This window comes from Protopterus annectens, chromosome 13.part0 (genome assembly GCF_019279795.1).
Source record: "Protopterus annectens isolate FY-2018-M chromosome 13.part0, PAN1.0, whole genome shotgun sequence".
Lineage (NCBI taxonomy): Eukaryota > Metazoa > Chordata > Ceratodontiformes > Protopteridae > Protopterus > Protopterus annectens.
The window spans coordinates 251,063,575-251,081,196 of record NC_056747.1 but is presented as its reverse complement, the minus strand read 5'-3'; the positions used below and the strand labels follow the sequence as shown (position 1 = coordinate 251,081,196).

General features: G+C 40.0%; 1 protein-coding gene across 5 annotated transcripts in view; it reads right to left on the bottom strand.

Annotated features, from left to right (window-relative positions):
- Positions 1–5,973: 5,973 nt before the first annotated feature.
- Positions 5,974–17,622, bottom strand: part of LOC122787214 (CACN subunit beta associated regulatory protein) — a 366,408-nt gene continuing 354,759 nt past the window's right edge. For 4 of the 5 annotated variants that reach the window (XM_044053808.1, XM_044053811.1, XM_044053810.1 and 1 more), the window contains one exon: positions 5,974–14,210. In XM_044053808.1, coding sequence (XP_043909743.1) covers positions 12,923–14,210 — 1,288 coding nt within the window. In that variant the 3' untranslated portion in view covers positions 5,974–12,922. The remainder of the gene's footprint in view (positions 14,211–17,622) is intronic. The other variant, XM_044053812.1, reaches the window with a different exon arrangement.

Sequence of the window (17,622 nt, the reverse complement as noted above, 5' to 3'; positions counted from 1 at the left end):
ATAGACCAAGAAACCTTGGGCGGTTGGAATAAGAATCAGCTGAGAAAGTGTAAAACTATAAAGAACAAAATCTATAGATTTTTTAAAGGTATAAAAAAGAAATACGGACATAGGAAATAGAGAGAGATCTGATATGGTACAATAGTTACACAAAGGAGAAACCCAAATTAATCAATATAAAAAAAGCAGCCCAAAGATATTCGAGGAGAAATACAAGCAAACACATCCAGATATGGAAAGTTTCACAATACAAAAAATAAGACCACAAAGAGGGAACTTATAACAGAAGATTAGTAAAGTAGAAGTTAGAAAGAATAGAAGGTGAAGTTATGGAATACCTGCAAAGTGAAGGATTTAGTGTAGAAGATCTAACACAGGTTATATCACAGCACGATGGAACAACAAGTCCCCCAACTAAGGAGAAACGGGAGTAGGCATGAAACATCTGAAGAAGAAATATGGACATGGGAAAGAAAAGGAGATATAATATGGTGCAATGTTTATGCAAAGGAGAAATCAAAACTAATCAATACAAAAAGAGAAGCACCAAAGATATTTGAAGAGAAATGCAGGCAAATGTATCTGGATATGGAAAATCTTACAATACGAAAAATAAGAAAACAAAGAGGAAAAGTAGAAAACAGGATTAGTACTGGAGAAGTTAAAGAAATAGAAACTGACGTTATGAATTTCCTGCAAAGTGAAGGATTTAGTGTAGAAAACCTAACTCTGATAACATCACAGAAGGACAGAGCAATGGATCCCCAAATTAAGAAGAAACCAGTGGAGCGGGAAACATTTGATCAGTTGCCATATAAAGATACTTTGGAGCCTTCCATAGGAAACCAGTACAAAAGTTCAGCTGGAGTTGCACAGCAAGGGAAGGAACGGGAAATGGTGGTAACTCTGACACAGTCAACATTGTGGAGTGATAGGACAGTGAGTTCCCATATGAAAGAGCAACAGACAACACAGGATGAAACTGAAGTGAATGTGGCACAGGAAGATGCTCTGGAACTTTCTATAGAATGCCTGCAGGAAATGGAGAACAAAGAATGTGCCCTTAGTTTAGAAGACAATGATGAAAGAAAAGAGTTGCTTGATTTAATACAGATGGATAGATATATTAAGATCAATAAAAGAAATAGACTACAGAAAGGGAATAAAACCCAGAAAGTTAGAAGTTTGATAAAACAAACAAGCACAGTAATTAGGACTGTTCATAGAGATTCATGTGATATAACAGAAGTAAATAGGATATATTACTGTGCAGCTAAATTAATAACAGATATAGCCTTACCACAAAAACACAGGGCAGTAAGGGAAAGGAAGGAGAGAAACCAAATGCCATCATGGAAGTATCTTATAGAGAAAACTATAACGCAATTAAGACAAGAAGTGTCACTGTTCGTATAGAAGAGGGAACAAATTAACAAAAATACTCAAAAAGATAGCTGTGATAAGCTATCCAAAGTATCAGAACAGATCTGGATCTATCATGTACTATCTCAATAAACTAAAAATAACAGCACAGGCAGAAAAACATAGAAGGTATGCATATAAATATAAAGAAAAAGTACAAAATAAGCAATTTATTGATGACCCAATATTGATGACTCAAAATGGCAAAAGAAATTGAAATACACCAAAAAAAGAAGAAATAGATACATTTTGGAGAAGTATCTATGAAGATCCTGTGGAACATAACAAAGATGCTAAATGGATAGAAGAAGTAAAAGAAAGAATAAGAAGTTCACATGTACAGGATATGAAATGGGATGAAGTAACGGCCAGAGAGATTGAAACATTAAGTTAAGAAAAGCTCCTAACTGAAAAAACCCAGGCCCAGATGCAGTACCTAACTTCTGGCTAAAAGTATTAATATCTTTACATGAAGATTTAGCTATGCATAAGAAATATTTGTATGTGCATCCTGAATAGACACCAACCTGGTTAACAACAGGAAAAACAATACTACTTAAGAGTGAACCTGCAAGCTATTTTAAAAACTGTAGACAAATAACTTGCCTTCTGTCGATGTATAAAATATAACCTGGAATTGATGCTGACAGAGTTTATAGTCATTTAGAAGAAAACTTAATCATGACAATAGAACAAAAGGGTAACAAAAGAAAGTCATATGGAACAAAGGATCAGTTGTTGTTAAACAAAGTCATAGTAGAGAACTGTGAAAAGGGGAAGAATTTATGACATGGATAGACTAAAAAAAACATTTGATAGCATCCCACATTCGTGGATAAAAAAGTGCTTAAAATGTATAAGAAGCACCCTATACTGATCAATTACATTACAGTCACCATGAAACTGTGGCAAACCACTTTGCAGTTAAACAATGATAAAGGACAATTATTATTCCAGGAATGAAAATTCAAAGGGGGATATTCCAGGGTGACTCTTTGTCACCATTGCTCTTTTGTCTTGCTCTTAACCCATTAAGCTATTTATTTAACAGATTAGGTCATGGCTACAATTTGGCTCTGAGAAAACAGAGTGTAAGGACTTCTCATTTTCTTTTTGTGGATGATTTAAAACCATACATAGTTCATCAGATGAGGAACAAAAAGCACAACTGCAAGTGGTCAAAACTTTTTCAAATGATATGAGAATGTCATTTGGTCTTGATAAATGTGCAAAAGGAACCTTTAAAGCAGGAAAACTGCAACACCAAGAAAACATCAGTCTGGTTCAGGAATGTGAGATAAAAGAACTTGAGCAAGAGGGCGTGTATAGATATTTGGGAACTGATGAAGGATCAACAATAAAATATGAACAAATGTGAATAAAACTTAGGAATATTTTAGAAGACTAAAATTAATACTGAAAACAGTGTTGACATGTAGGAGCAAAGTCTAAGCTATAAAACAATTTGCTCTCTGTCCTAAGTTACTGTTTTGGAGTGCCTGACAGGCCCCAAAAGGTGATGGATTTGTCGCACAGGAAAACAAGAGGGATGCTTCATACTCACCAAATGACATTAAAATCAGTGTGCACTAAGACTCAATTTTCCCCATTCTGAAGGATGTATGGGCCTCCTCAAAACTGATTGCATGTATAGAGCTGCAGTCATAGGACTGTATATATATATATATATATATATATATATCTGCTGACCTCACAAGACCCAAATGTAGTGAAAGTTTTAAAACATGCTGAGAATAAGTTTAAAATGACTTCCCTGCTTAGTTTAGCCGAAGCATATAACTGTCAAGCAGGAATGGAAATCAAACCAGAAGTAGATAAAAGTCAGGCACCAACTGAATGTGCCAAAAAACAAAAGAAAGAACATAAGATGAAGGATCAGATGAGAAGGCAAGAAATGTAGAAAATGCATAAATATAGTTGCAAGTTTAGAAAACTATTGGAACAACTTCATGTTGATCAGGATCGAACACAGGAATGGTTAAGGAGAGGTGAAGTTAAACAAAAAGATGAAAGGTTAATATTGGCGGCCCACGATAGTGGACTAAGTACACTGTTTACAAAGTCCATTGAGCATGTGGAAGAAACAGACAAAAGTAGGTTTTGTAAAACAGAATTGGAAACAGTTGCACATCTTGTTGCTGGTTGTGATATGCTAATGGCAGAAGGACTGTATACTGAAAGACGTAATGTGGCAAGACTGTTACATTGCAGATTCTGCAAAGATTGTAATATTGAAGTAACTGAAAAGCAATGTAAACATGAGCCACAAAGCATTATAGAAAATGATGTTTATATCACATGGGAACACACATTACCTTCTTCTTCTTCATCTTTCGGCTTTTCCCGGTTAGGGGTCACCACAGCGGAACTCCAGTCTGCTAATGATTGGCAGTAGATTTTTCGGTGCCAGCTCAATGCCCAACCTTCAATGAAGGCATGCCCATTCCATGCATGTCTTTCGAATGCCACTTGACCATGGGGAGGACATGCAGACTCCACACAGAAGACACTCCAGCCGAGAATCGAATGGGAGAACCTCTTGCTGTGAGGCAACAAAGCTACCGCTGCACCACTGTGGCTTACCAACAGTTCAAAAATTAGATGCGAGAAAAACAGATACAGTAGTCCATGAAAAGAAGACAAAATTAACATTGATCATTGAAATTGCTACACCTAGTGACTACAGTGTCTTACATACAGGGAGATGCTGAGTCATAAAATATCAGGTTTTGCAGGCAGAAATGAGGGCAGTGTGGAAGAATGATACCCAGACAGTTCCAATAGTAGAAAGAGCAACAGGTCTTGTAAAAAAGAAATTACAATCATACTTAGTTATGCTACTGATACATGTAACTCCATATGAATTGCAGGAGTCATTACTGGGCACACTAGGAGTGCTGCAAAGAGCACTTCTGGCTAACATCAAAGACTGAAACAATACTAATTTCATGAACTTTAATCATACTTTGACTTAGGAATGGGGTCTCTTCCCATCATGGTATTACAAAACAAAAAGACTTGGACAAATTAAAAAGGACTTAGCCATAGGGTATGAAGACAAGGCTTCAGTACACTTTGCTGGATAACAATACCTAACATCAGTTCTCCTGGGAATAGTAGCAGACTGAGGATACATTCACTCTTACATGATAACTTCAACAAAGGTTCATGGAATGGGAAATCATGATGCTCAAGAAGGACCTCCTAGCCCTGATCTACACGCAGCTACCAGCACCACATATCCTCTCTAAATGAGGCACCTTTTCCATGACAAGGCAAAGGAGCACTAGGATTTTTAAGCACTTTCTGTTCCAGAAATGAAAGTAACATACCTGACTCCCACAGTAAATCAACAAGTATTGAAGAATCTGGGGCTTAGATCCTGTTAGCACTCACATGAGCACGAGTAAGAGAAGTTCTAAGGAAGCTAAGTCAGATGTGTGCGTGCACGTGGATGTGCGTAGGGCAAAGATGGTGTACAATAATGGACAGTACTGCACCACACCTGGAGCTGGAAAAAAAAGACAGTATTCTCTGTGAATGAAGTCCCACACCTGTAACCCTTGGTCCCACCAATAGCTGCATAAGTGCCTGCTGCCTTATTTCTGGGCTGAGGGCTCAACCTGTGACTTCTCCATATGCCAGATGAATAGTCCAGATAGCCCAAGGGGGAAGGACCTTGGAGAAGAAGCCTGCTCTTTAAGTATCCTCATTGAATGACAGGATGTCTCAAGGGGCTGCTCCACAAAATCAGGCACTGTTGCATCCCAGGTTGATCAGGCAGGGAGGGAAAAAATGGCACAAACACACCAAGATGTACCTCCAAGGGTGGGAACCATACTGGGCTCTCCAAAGCTTCAGCCCCCTCCCCCAGTGGATAAACCCAAGAGACCTCAAACCACATTGATCCATGTCTAGCATATTCCAAACAGAATCTCAGGTGAAATTCTAGCCATCTTGCCATGATCCATGCTACTCATCCCATGAAGATTCCATTATTTTCTCAAACTCAAAATTTTCACCAACAAAAAATGTAACCGCATACAAATCTGGGATCGTTTTCTTGCATTTGTATGCTCTTTCAATTTCCTTTGCTGATAGCAACTGTATGAATCACAAAAAAAAAAAGAAAATAAATGGATGTGAGGGAGGCATATCCTTACCCCGTGTTTGAATTAGCTATGTATGACTCAACAGCTGAAACTGTTTTGTAATTTACTTACTGCTTGTGCCTAAGATACATACAGTCCTAAAATATAGTGCTCATAGCTCATGGTTGGGCATGTTGGATTAATCTTTCCAGAATTTAATTATCTTCTAGCGATCAGCTAATGCATAAAATTGCCACTAACTGTAATGGTATTTTGATTAGACAGAAATATTAAAGCTGCCAGTATCTTCGGATGATTTGGTAGTGGGGCTGGGAAGAGATGAGTTACTAAAACAAAACAAAATAAATAAATCAACAGAGCTTTCAAGTTTCCCACAAAACACAGTAAAAATTTCAGCTGCAAGACAGGGCGACAAAAACATTTTGTTGTGCAATGTATTTATAAAATTATACATTTTTGAAGGACTTGCTTCCAGGTCACGAATTCTTACAGTTTAAAGATAGTAAATATCCAGGAAAATGAAATTAATGTTCTGATATACATGCAAAACTAAACATATCAACAAAGCGCCTGAATTATTAACACTTTGTATACAGCAGCCATTTTAATCATAGAGAACATTAGGTACAAGTAATATATAATTTAACAACAGACATCTTCTGAAGCCAGCATTGTACATTCCAAACAAAATGGACTGCCCTCATTCTTTTTAGTGCATCTGCTTTTTTTTTTTTTGTTTTGTAAATAAAAATAAACATTTTCTATATTGTATTAAGATCTTTTTATGGCACATCAAAATGACTTGTATCACTATAGGTTAAAAACCCAGAAAAGGCTTCCATGGTAATAATTCATGCAAATCTCTTTAAGGGCTCTAAGTTACAGTTGATACACCCAGTTTATAATTTTTTTAGTTTTAAGGTTTCTGCGGAGTGTAAGGAATGAGTACTTTGGGTAGCTTGTATAACAGATATTCACAGTATTAGAGTAGGGCAGCATTCTTGCACTCTGCTAAAAAAAGTTGCAGCCCACTCCCCTTCCCAATACATTGCTGGGAGCAGCCCACTCCCCTTCCCAATACATTGCTGGGAGCAGCCCACTCCCCTTCCCAATACATTGCTGGGAGCAGCCCACTCCCCTTCCCAATACATTGCTGGGAGCAGCCCACTCCCCTTCCCAATACATTGCTGGGAGCAGCCCACTCCCCTTCCCAATACATTGCTGGGAGCAGCAGGCAGAAAATAAATCTTAACAAAAACAAATGAAAAAAGCATTACAGGACCTTGTTCTGACTGTATATATAACTAATATCCACACATTTTCAAGAAAAAAATGGAAGAACCTGGAGACAAGTTTGACAGTCAGGAGAAGGGTTAGTTTAGTGTGTAGTGATACCACTAGGCATTATAGCATTATGAAACCTGGGTAAGTGTACCAACAAACTAAACCAGACAAGAACTATTTTATTGACCAAAAGTGACGTTTTTGTGCTCCAACAGACCGATTTTCATCTCCTGCACTTTTTTTTTAACTGCTGCCGACATATTTTATCACAAGCACATTAAAACTATTCAAAAATAATCCACTTTGAATTGTGTTGCAGGCCATCCTTACGTTCATTGTAAACAGTTGGGGGAGGACATTGGGGGTACCTGTATTTTTCTACTGTTAGGCAAGAGGTTGTCTTAAAGCATTCTCTCTGAATCCATCAAATGCCAAAACCAAATGATATATAAAGACATACCACTTTGCCCCTTCCACCCAAAATCTTGCATCACCATCATTTTAAGATTTTAGGGCTTTAACATAGTTTCTGGTTTTCCCAGCAAATAGCATCAGTTTGCTTTGCTGTTGTTGAGCTAATTTATACTAGAACAGAAATTTGAAGCATGATATTTTTTCTTACAGATGCAGAATAAACCTTTTACAAAAAACTATGGAGGACATGTACTACAAAATTCAGCTTTTACTCATGAACCCAGGTTTCAAAATGCAGCCATACCAACTTCAACAAATGAAGTTCATCTCCAAACTCTCTGATCATCATTCTATATATACAAACTACACCTTCTGTTAAGAATGAGTGGTATTAATAAGACAAACAAACAAAAGTACATTCAGACATGTCACAGTTTTCCTCAGATATCCAGTCTTTCAGGCAGAATGCATTGTGACAGCACCACAGCAGAAGACATTCTCATAACTTTACTACTAAATGTGCCATTTTCTGTTGCCAAACATATTTATGGTTCTTTTAATTAATGACCAGTCTGTGTCCAAAAGTGAGTGCTAACACCTAATCAGTTGATGAAGAAAATGTGGTGACAACAAGGTATAAGGAAGGGTGAAAGAGTATATCATGGCGGCATCAGAGCTGGCAGGTATGACTGAAGCTATCCTGAAAGCTGCATGGAAAGTGAGTAAAGCTCAGTCTGGCATAATATGATGGGATAAATCTGGAAGCCAAATAATTTTGTGCTGACAAACAAAAACATGAACTAGGGACAACCTTGTGTAAGTGAACACTAGTCTACAACAGAGGGATAAACTCTTACAGCAACAGTGTGTTGTCATTACAGCTCTATATGAGTGACGGCAGTGATATTCCTACTAGGCTGGTATTAGAGTTGGTAAGAAAGCATCAGAGCTTCCTAGGCCCAGTCGGAAATGGAAGTCTCCCTCTTCTACAAAGCAACAATGCAAGTAAGATTCCTATCCTTAAGCCAGAAATCCCTGTGGTCACAACAGACAACAGGTATCAGGTAGAAGACAGCTGATCCGGCACACGGAATTACCATGTGCTACACTCTACCAAAATTTACACTGATGGAGTGGTGAAAACAATCAGACTTGTGTAACACACAGTACCTATGTAGGGACCAGGTTACAGTGCTTTCCTTAGCTTGCCTGCCAATCTTGTGAAGCTTTACTTGCAAACATCTGCACCTTCTTAATAATTATCCATTTTTTTTAATCATGTTCACTGACTATAAAACTTAATGGTGGCTATATACTTCAGTATTTGAAAAAAATATCCCTAGATCCTCTTATACTGAAAAGGAAGACAAGGAAACTGTAAAAGAGCATGCTATCCTGGTTGGGTTTCACACCTGCTATAGGAAGTGGGAAGAATGTATGTATGGGAACCTCAAGCAGACAATGGTATGTACATAGAAAGAGAAATAGAATGAATGATGTGAAAGGATGAATTACTGAAAACAATCTGACTTATGTTGAGCAATACTCTACTGTTAAACACAGTTACCAGAAGAAATTAATCAAATCCTGGCTGGATGAACTGGGAGGCCTAATTCTGAACTGGAGCCCTGTGTTATTAAGCCCTCCTGCTGGAAGCACATGTTATGGTGTTATAAATAGCAAAAGCTTTCCAACCAAGTTTGGTGAAAATGGCAAATTGTGCAACAGAGTGATATCAGTTAATTGTTTAAAGTGAAAGCTAGCATTCACACATAACTTATACACTTGATTTTTTTTTTTTTAAAAATATACATCCATTCATTGATCATTAGGGCTAAAACTTAACTTTCCACACTTCTTTATTTGACACTGGCCAAGAAGGTATACCCTTTCTTTTTCAACTTGAGAACACATGGTAAAAAGTGACACTTGTGAATAGAAATAAAAAAGATAATTTTTGAGCCTATTGCCGTTCGTCTTTGTGCAGTCATATCTCTCAGCCACGTCCTCTTGACACAGGGCAGCCATACATATAGCACCCAGAACTCTCACTATCACCAGTGCAGAAAGTTACATTGGTATGAGACAGGTGCCTGTACAGTGGTGTAAAACATCAGGCTTGGCACTTTGCAATCTTTAGCAGCGGCTTCTTCCTTTTTCTTTTTGCACGGTGCAATGAGATGGTCTTATAGTTTTGTTCCCCTGCCTTGTATTAGGAATGCACAGCTGTATGACAGAAGGCTGAGAGGTATGACTGTCAGGATGCTAAATTAAATGTGGCACTACGTAACTCTCTGATTGGCCCAATGCAACACAAAAATGGTACTAGGCCCAATAATTAAGAATTGTCACTTCCTTTCTGAGCAGTTAGCAATACGTGCATGTTAAATGTCATTTCATTTTTCACAGCAGCTATTCTTTTTCATTACTATGCTTTTCATTTAACAGATCTTCAAACTGGACTCCAGCTGTTATCGGTCACCTCTTCTCACTCACTGTCCATGTATACGGATTTACATAGAAAAGAAGTCCTCATTCAAACTTCTCAAAAGACCAGTGTATAACCAGGAACATTTATTTGCCCACTGATTCTGTCCAGTAGTACATGTAAGATCTGTACTAGTACAGTCTTTTGTACTGCACTGTAAGCCCGCTGTTTGCTAACTCTACCAAATGACTGCGGTGGTAACAAGACACTATATTTTGTAAAAGTGATCTATATTTTTTTATGCATATTTCCTACCAATGGCTTTATTCTGCCAAATTATCATGCAATGAGATCTGCTAGTATTTGTTTTTTTTTTTTTTCCAGCATGCACAATTTTTTCAGGTCACAGCATTCCCTTTAACATCTTCATGTACTAGCTTCCATTCCTATGGCTTATGGGTAAGAGCTGGCATACCTAAAACAATCCCTCTAGAATGCCATAACTATTCCATTGTGGGCCAAGACGTTGTCCCACAAGGTCTCAGTTCATTGCCCAAGTTCTGAAAATCTTCATCAGTAACCTCGGCTATTTTATTTCCATGGAGCCCACTGTCTGCTTCCAAGCAATAAAATCGCCAGTGTAAATAAAGAAGACAATCAGTAGGGTGAATTAGCTAACGTCATTTGAATGGATGGACTTTCAGTTGGAAAAAAGTTATCAAAAGTTGATTTGGTGAAATGTTAAAAGTGTGTGTGTGGGGCAGATGTCCTCACACCAACCATGCAGGAGTCTGGGCCTCTTGTATTTACAATCAAAGCTGAGGGGGCAGTGCCCCTTGCAGATAAGAAAATATACTCCCTTGCAGTGACTTCCCATAGATAATAGAATTCTCATCCAAAGTGCCAGTTTTCACAATCTAACAAAATGGTTCAGTCAGATTCCCTACTCCCTTAATACACTTATAGGCCATGCCATGTATGTGGCAGGGATAACAAGTTGGTTAATGACAGGACTAAGTGATAGGAAACAAGGGATTGCTTATGATGGAAGATCTCAGTGTGCCTGAGACAGACTGGAACATTCTATCGTCTAAGTTGTGCATAAAAAAGAGAGTCAGCCTAGAAGTGTTTGAAAAGAAGGTTACTGGTGCTAGAAAAGCCTTGCTCTAATTGTTCTTCTTCTTTTGGCTTTTCCCGGTTAGGGGTCGCCACAGCAGAACTCCGGTCCGCTAATGACTAGCAGTAGATTTTTATGGTGCCAAGGTGCCAGCTCGATGCCCAACCTTCAACGAAGGCATGCCCATTCACGCATGTCTGTCGAAGGCTACTTGACTGTGGGGAGGACATGCAGCCTCCATACATAAGTGCTCTGCAAAATGAATGAGGTGAGGGAGAGAGCTACAACTTAGGACTCCACTGGATATAAATGTACAACAAACACAAAGCAGGGAGCAGGTCAGAGAATTTGCAAGCCAATCAGTCTAGACACAGTAATGGACAGTGCTATGCAGGCAGTAGTTTAGTCAAGGCTCATAAGGTTTCTGGAGCAGTGTGTGTTGATTAATGATTTATAACAGAAAGAGCAAGACGGACCGAGTTGCTGTAGAAGTGAAGAAAAGCAACCCTATGAAAATATTCTAAATGAACTTAGTAAGGTTTCTGACTAAGCCTCCCAGTGTAAGCTTCTTCCAAGAAGTACGCGCTAGCAGCAGAGAGGATTCAGTGCTGCTGTATGGAGAGTGGTAAGGAAATGGGAACATGCATAAAAGGATGAAATTTTCAAGTGGTGGTATACAGAGATTTTACTCCCATCTCTATTTAATGTATTATGTCTATCCTCAAACAGATGTGGAAAACCAGGTCAGTTTCTCTGCAAATGGTCCATAGTTGAAAGATAAAAAGTGACAGGGGTTGAAACCTAGTAATGAACCTGAAAAGGCTAGAGGAGTGATCTGACTTGTAAAAGCTGTTTCATTGTTTCTGCTGCAAGATAATGCAGGGAGTATAACAACCTTTCAGGGCACTTTATGTGCATTAAAGTCTAGAATCTTGCCCAAACTCTTTGAGTTGCACTAACATTGAAGTCTGCCATAACACTAACTATGAATTGCTGAACCTCAGAAATATGAGAGTATTATTTTACCCCTAAAAACGAGGAATCTTAAAGTCAGTTTATTTAAAGTTAGGGGTATGGGATTGGAGGGTTTTGCTCTCTGTAAAAATATTCGCTTTATAAATACTGATGTTGCTGCAGCAATGACTTTTTTTTTACACTGTTAATGGACACAGTGTTTGACATGAATCTGTGAGGCACCTGGTGAATGATAATCCAGTCAGGGGTGCAACATGCCCTTGGGGTTAGTCAGCATCAAAAAAATGGAAAAAGAGAGGGACTTGGAGTTATCACTACCAAAACCAGGATCTACTGATCTCATTGTAAGAGGACAAATACAGGGGTGCACCATTCAGGGGCAGGATAGTAATTACACTCCTGTATTAAGTCACCTTACAGGAAAACAGCTAGTTCTGGAGTGGTCCCAGGGAAAAAAAATAAAGATAACTAGGAATGTGTGGAGTAGGCAAAGAATGGTGTCTGAAGATAGGCTTGGGGAGTTTGTCTTTTTTTCATTAGAAAAGAGAGGAGAGAAGGTAGATATATTGGCACATAAGGTGTTAAAGGAGATGTGTGATGCATTTAGGCCTGTTGGGGAGTAGGGATCGCCTCTACGAAATGAATGGTATAATACAAGTGGGACATTAAAAATACTTCTTTATACAGAGGATGGTAGGCAGGTAGAATGAAGTGCCATAATGAGAAGAAGAAACTAAATATTATTTGGGAGAGTAAAAATTGGTAGGCACACAATGGGCCAAAAGAGGGAAAAGAGATGGGCAGCTGCCCTGGACTGCTACCTGCAATTCTTTCACTGGACAGGCAGACAAAGTCTCCTTCCAGATGTTTTCTTTTTTTTTTCTTCATGTTGAGTCATTAGAATTCATAAAATGCACATACATTTAGTATTTCCAGTCCTGGTAGGTACTCTTATTTTTAACAGCTTGGAAAAAGTTATAAATCTCTGTATCCTGTTTACCATGTGTTCCTGAAGTAAAGAAGTGATGCTAGCCAAACTGTGTTATGATATATGGCTTGCAGTGGAGATGGCTCACAGTGATCTGTAGTTAAGTTTAAGCCCTGAAATCAATGTCTATCCATGCCCCCCCACCCCCAAATTAGAAATTGCTAAACAGGACTGTGATCAGGTGAGGTGTGAGCAACAGCAACAAGGAACTCAGGACTGTCTTTTGATCTTTTAAAGTTTGTGTAGAGCCTGTCCTCAATGTTAGTGCTGATTTTGTCTAAAAGCTCTGCTCCTATAGTCTGAGGTCCATAGCCCAAAGTTAGATGGTCATCTGCACCTGTAAATTGGCTGATGTGGCCCAACGTGTGTTTGGAGTCTGATGTTTCTGTGTGGTCTAGCTGCTCCAAGACAGCAGACTGTTCACTTGTTTCTTCATCAATATTTTGGACTTTATCTCTTATCTCTGGATCTGCAGACTTGCCCTCACAGAGATTTAGTTCTGTGGAGTCTGGTGTGCCAGATCTGGTGTGGTCTGTGCCACTGCAACCTTCACTGTACTCCTCATCAGCTGTGCTTATGATACGTGGCAAGGTACTATGATAGCGATTGTCCAGTGGATCACTGACACTGTCACCCCTACGTAAAGGAGTGCGGTGTCTCTCAAACGCAGATGGATACCGTACTCCAGGGTCACTGTATTGCTTGGTCCTCTGCCACTGCTTGCGTAAGTGGATGCGAGAGCGGTGCTTTGTTTTCAGTGGTGAGTCATCAAACTGTGGGTCATGGCGCAAGAATTCATTAAATAAGGCATCAGTCTTTTCATCAATGCTGTAGTCCCGTCGATGCAAGTAGTCCCTTGTAATAAACATTTGGCCATAGGGGCTCCAACCCATCGAGGGTTCTACTTCACCCCCAACTGCACCCTCTTCCTCCAGTTCCTCATTAAAAAGCTGTGACTCAAAGCTCTCAAAGACAGTTGCTTTATGCCCAGAAGTAGTAAAGAACCTTCTTTTCTCAGAAGCTGTTTTATCTTTTTCCCCAGTCCCAAACATCCGAATGTCTTCTAATGGACGAGTGGGGGCTTCAATGGAGGCATAGCCACTGTCCATCTGAAGCAGCTTTCTTGTGCCAGACTCACCATCACTCCCACGCTCAGACTCTACACTGTCCTGTTTAGTTTTTTGGGATGGCATGGACTTCTCTTCGAAGCTTTCCAGCTCATCAGCAGCATCTTGGGAAGGGAAGCTTGGTAAGCCACCAAAGGAGCAGACGCTGTCAGCATCACTGCGCACAGAGTCTTTGTCATTACTACTACTTTGGTCCAAGGAAGCATAAAGTTCTAGAGAAGCCCGGAGGTTCCAGATGTCTCTGTAAGCTGTCTGCTGTTCTATGCTGTCCATTCCTTCAGCAACTTCACTGCTGCTGGCTGCAATTTCTGCCGCATCTAACCTGAAACAAAACCAAACTTTCATTAGCAAAGAAAAAAATCCTGATTTTATTCACAGTAAAACAAACTACCACTGGAAAAATAATCAGTAACAGGAAAGTCACTCTAAATGTAAAGCATATCTGGATGTTCATTAATGATGTAATTCAGGCACATTGGCTATCATCACCTGGAATACGATGGCGATACAGTTTAAACCACATTGCCATCTCTCCCCAAAAAATAATCAGTAATCTCCATTAACAAAGTTACCTCTTGATTAGGCAGTGCAAGAGGAAGAAGTTGCCATTTGATTGGAAAACTCAGTATGAAAGCATAGGCTAGGCAGAATGGGTATAGACAGAATTTAACTGTCTAATAAAAATGGCATGTGAAGGCCTGCATCTAAGTGAGTCATGACTGGATGTGCACAGGGTGAAATAACAGCATACCAAGGGTCATCAAAACCAATTTATGACACTAGGGTCTTCACTTAACCCTGGATCTGACATTACTTCCTTATACTCATGGTCGTAACTTATGCAAATTTTGAAAGAGTCTGTGAAATGTCAGGGTAGAACAAGATGGAGAAATGCATTGCAGTGGAATGAATAGTTGTGCAAAATCTTACCATAACCATAGAGTATTCACAACATTAGGGAGTCCATCTCTGGCTGACTCGTACATCTTGTTAGTACTGAAAAGCCTCAATGCTACTTGAGGTACGTGCTAAGCTGCACCACACGACGTGTACGTCGGCCATAAAGAGACATCGGGTGTAAAGCAGATGTCAGCATGCACCTACCTCAGAACTGTTTGCCTCCCAGCATCAGCCTGAGATTGAGAATCAGATCAACAAGAAACTAGGCAAGCATCAGAGAAGGCAGGGTGGGGAAGCAATACTGCAGCATATAGAAGAGAAGGACATCTATGGTTATGGTAAGATTTTACACAACTATTCCATGTCCTTCTATTCATATGCTGCAGCATTCATAAGATAAGGGAGAATGCCAAAGCTCGAGTTTGGGACAGGTTGTGAGGAGGATTAGCTGATGCTTTTTCAATAAATCCATGTAGGATTACTCTTGCAAACCCAGCTCTGGACTTACAGATGGTGTCAAGCTTGTAGTGTTTAGTGAAAATATGGACAGAGGATCATGCAGCTGCCTCCAGTATGGAGTGAATGTCCAATCCTTTAAAGAATGCCCCCGAGAAAGAAACTGCTCTAGTAGAATGGGCCTTCACAGGGGAAGCAAGGGTCTTACCATTTGACAAATAACAAAAGGAAATGGCTTTAGAAACCCAGTTGGAAAGAGTTTGTTTGGAAACTGACTTACCCAGAGCTCTTGGGTGGTAAGAGACAAACGGGTGGTCAGATTTGTGAATAAGCTTGCTTTTGTCAAGGTAGTATCTGGGCTGCCTGTGCACATCCAAGGTGTGCAATATTCTCTCACTGGGACACTCAGGTGAAGGGAAAAAGGTAGGAAGGTTAATGGACTGATTTAAGGACAACTCATTAACCAGTTTGGGCATGAAGGAAGGGTTAGTGCACAGGGAAACCCTATCTCTATGAAAGACAGTGAAGGGAGGACTGGACAGCAGGACCTGTAACTCTCAACCCCTTCTAGCAGAGGTAATGGCCACTAACAAAACAGTCTTCCAATTACAATGCTGCAAGAAAGTGGATCTTTCTGGTTTAAATGGTCCCAGTATAAGTTTTTTCAGCACTAAATTGATATCCCAAGGAGGAAGTATTACTTTCCTTGGTGTTCTGATATGAAGGACGCCTTTAAGGACCAGTTTTACCTCTAACCCAGAGGCCAAAAGTGGAGACATAGGCAGACAAGCAGAGATGGCTGAAAGGTAAGCCTTCATCGAAGAATAGGACAACCCAGCCCTCATGAATTCACACAGATAGGACAATACCACCGGGACATAACTGACAGTGGTTGTATGTCCTTTTTATGACACCAGATGGAAAACCTTTTCCATTTGGAAATGTAGGATTTCCTTGTTGTAGGTTTTCTGGCCTCCTGCAGAACTTGTAGCACGTCGTCAGAAAAAGGTGTCTGTAAAGGATTAAAACCCTATCACCCACAATGTCAGATTCATTGTTGACAGTTGTGGATGTACTAGGGTTCCTTTGTCCTGTGTGAGTAGATCCATCCTATGGGGTAACTTGTGATGATTGCCCCTGGCTAGGTGCAGGAGAAGGGGGAACCAGTGCTGCCTTGGCCAAAAAGAGTCACCAACAAGATTTATTTTGGCTGATCCTGCTGAATCTTCAGTAGGACCTTCTGTAGAAGAGGTAAGATGGGGGAGGATGCATACAGAAACATCCCCTTCCATGAGAAAGATAGAGCGTTCACCTTCCACACCAGGGAATGTGGGATCTTGGCACAACATTTTGGAAGTTGTCTGTTCATGGGGGAGGCAAATAGATCTATCTGAGGCATACCCCAATGATAGATTAGGTGCAGAAACACATCCCTGTGCAACATCCATTCATGACATTGGGTCATGGAGCTGATTAAAGAGTCTGCCACTGTATTCTGGGCTGAGGGGAGATAAACCTCCTGTAGGGAGATTTGGCTTTGTAAGGCTAATTCCCAGGTGAGTAGGGCTAGTCAACATAGAATGTAAGACTTCATTTCCTCCTGCTTGTTGATGTACCAAAGAGATGTGGTTCTGTCTGTGAACTACTTCAGTGCTCCTGGAACAAGGTTGCTTTGTTATATTTGCAGTGCCAAAACCAGTGGTCTCATCTCCTTTATGTTAATGTCCTCCTAGGCCTGCTTGGTAGACCAAACATCTCTGACCCTTCAGGCTTGAAGAGTTGCACCCCAGCCTGTGTCTGAAGTGTCTTGTGAATAACTCGAGGGAAGGAAGGGGTGGTTGCAGTGGTAGGCCAGGGTTTCTGTTTACCTGGTGGATCCACCAGTCTAGTTCCCTTTTTAAGCAAGGCAGGAGTGGAGCCAGAAACTCCAAAAAATGTAAGTGTTGCATCCACACAGTTCTTACATACTATTGCAACTTCCTCATGTGTAATCTTTCTTAGGGTATCATGTGGACAGTAGATGCCATGTACCCCAAGAGATGAAGGACATCCCTGGCTCTCAAGGACTGGAGAGGAAGAATGCTTTGAAAATTGGAAGTAGGGAACAAAACTTTTTTCCATTGGAAGAGAGGCTAGCATTTTGTCTGTTTGTATTCTGCATCCCAGGAAAATGTGATCCTTTGAAGGGATGAAGAAAGACTTCTGGAAGTTTATAGTGAAGCCTAAACTCTGTAGAAAGGCAACAGTGAAGGAAAGGTGTTCCTGAAGAAGTTCTGGGGACTAAGCCTAAATCAGGTCATCTAGGGAGGGGGAAATTTGAATTCCCTGCTTTGTGAAAACCCTTGGTGCCATATAGAGACCAAAGGGAAAAGCACAAA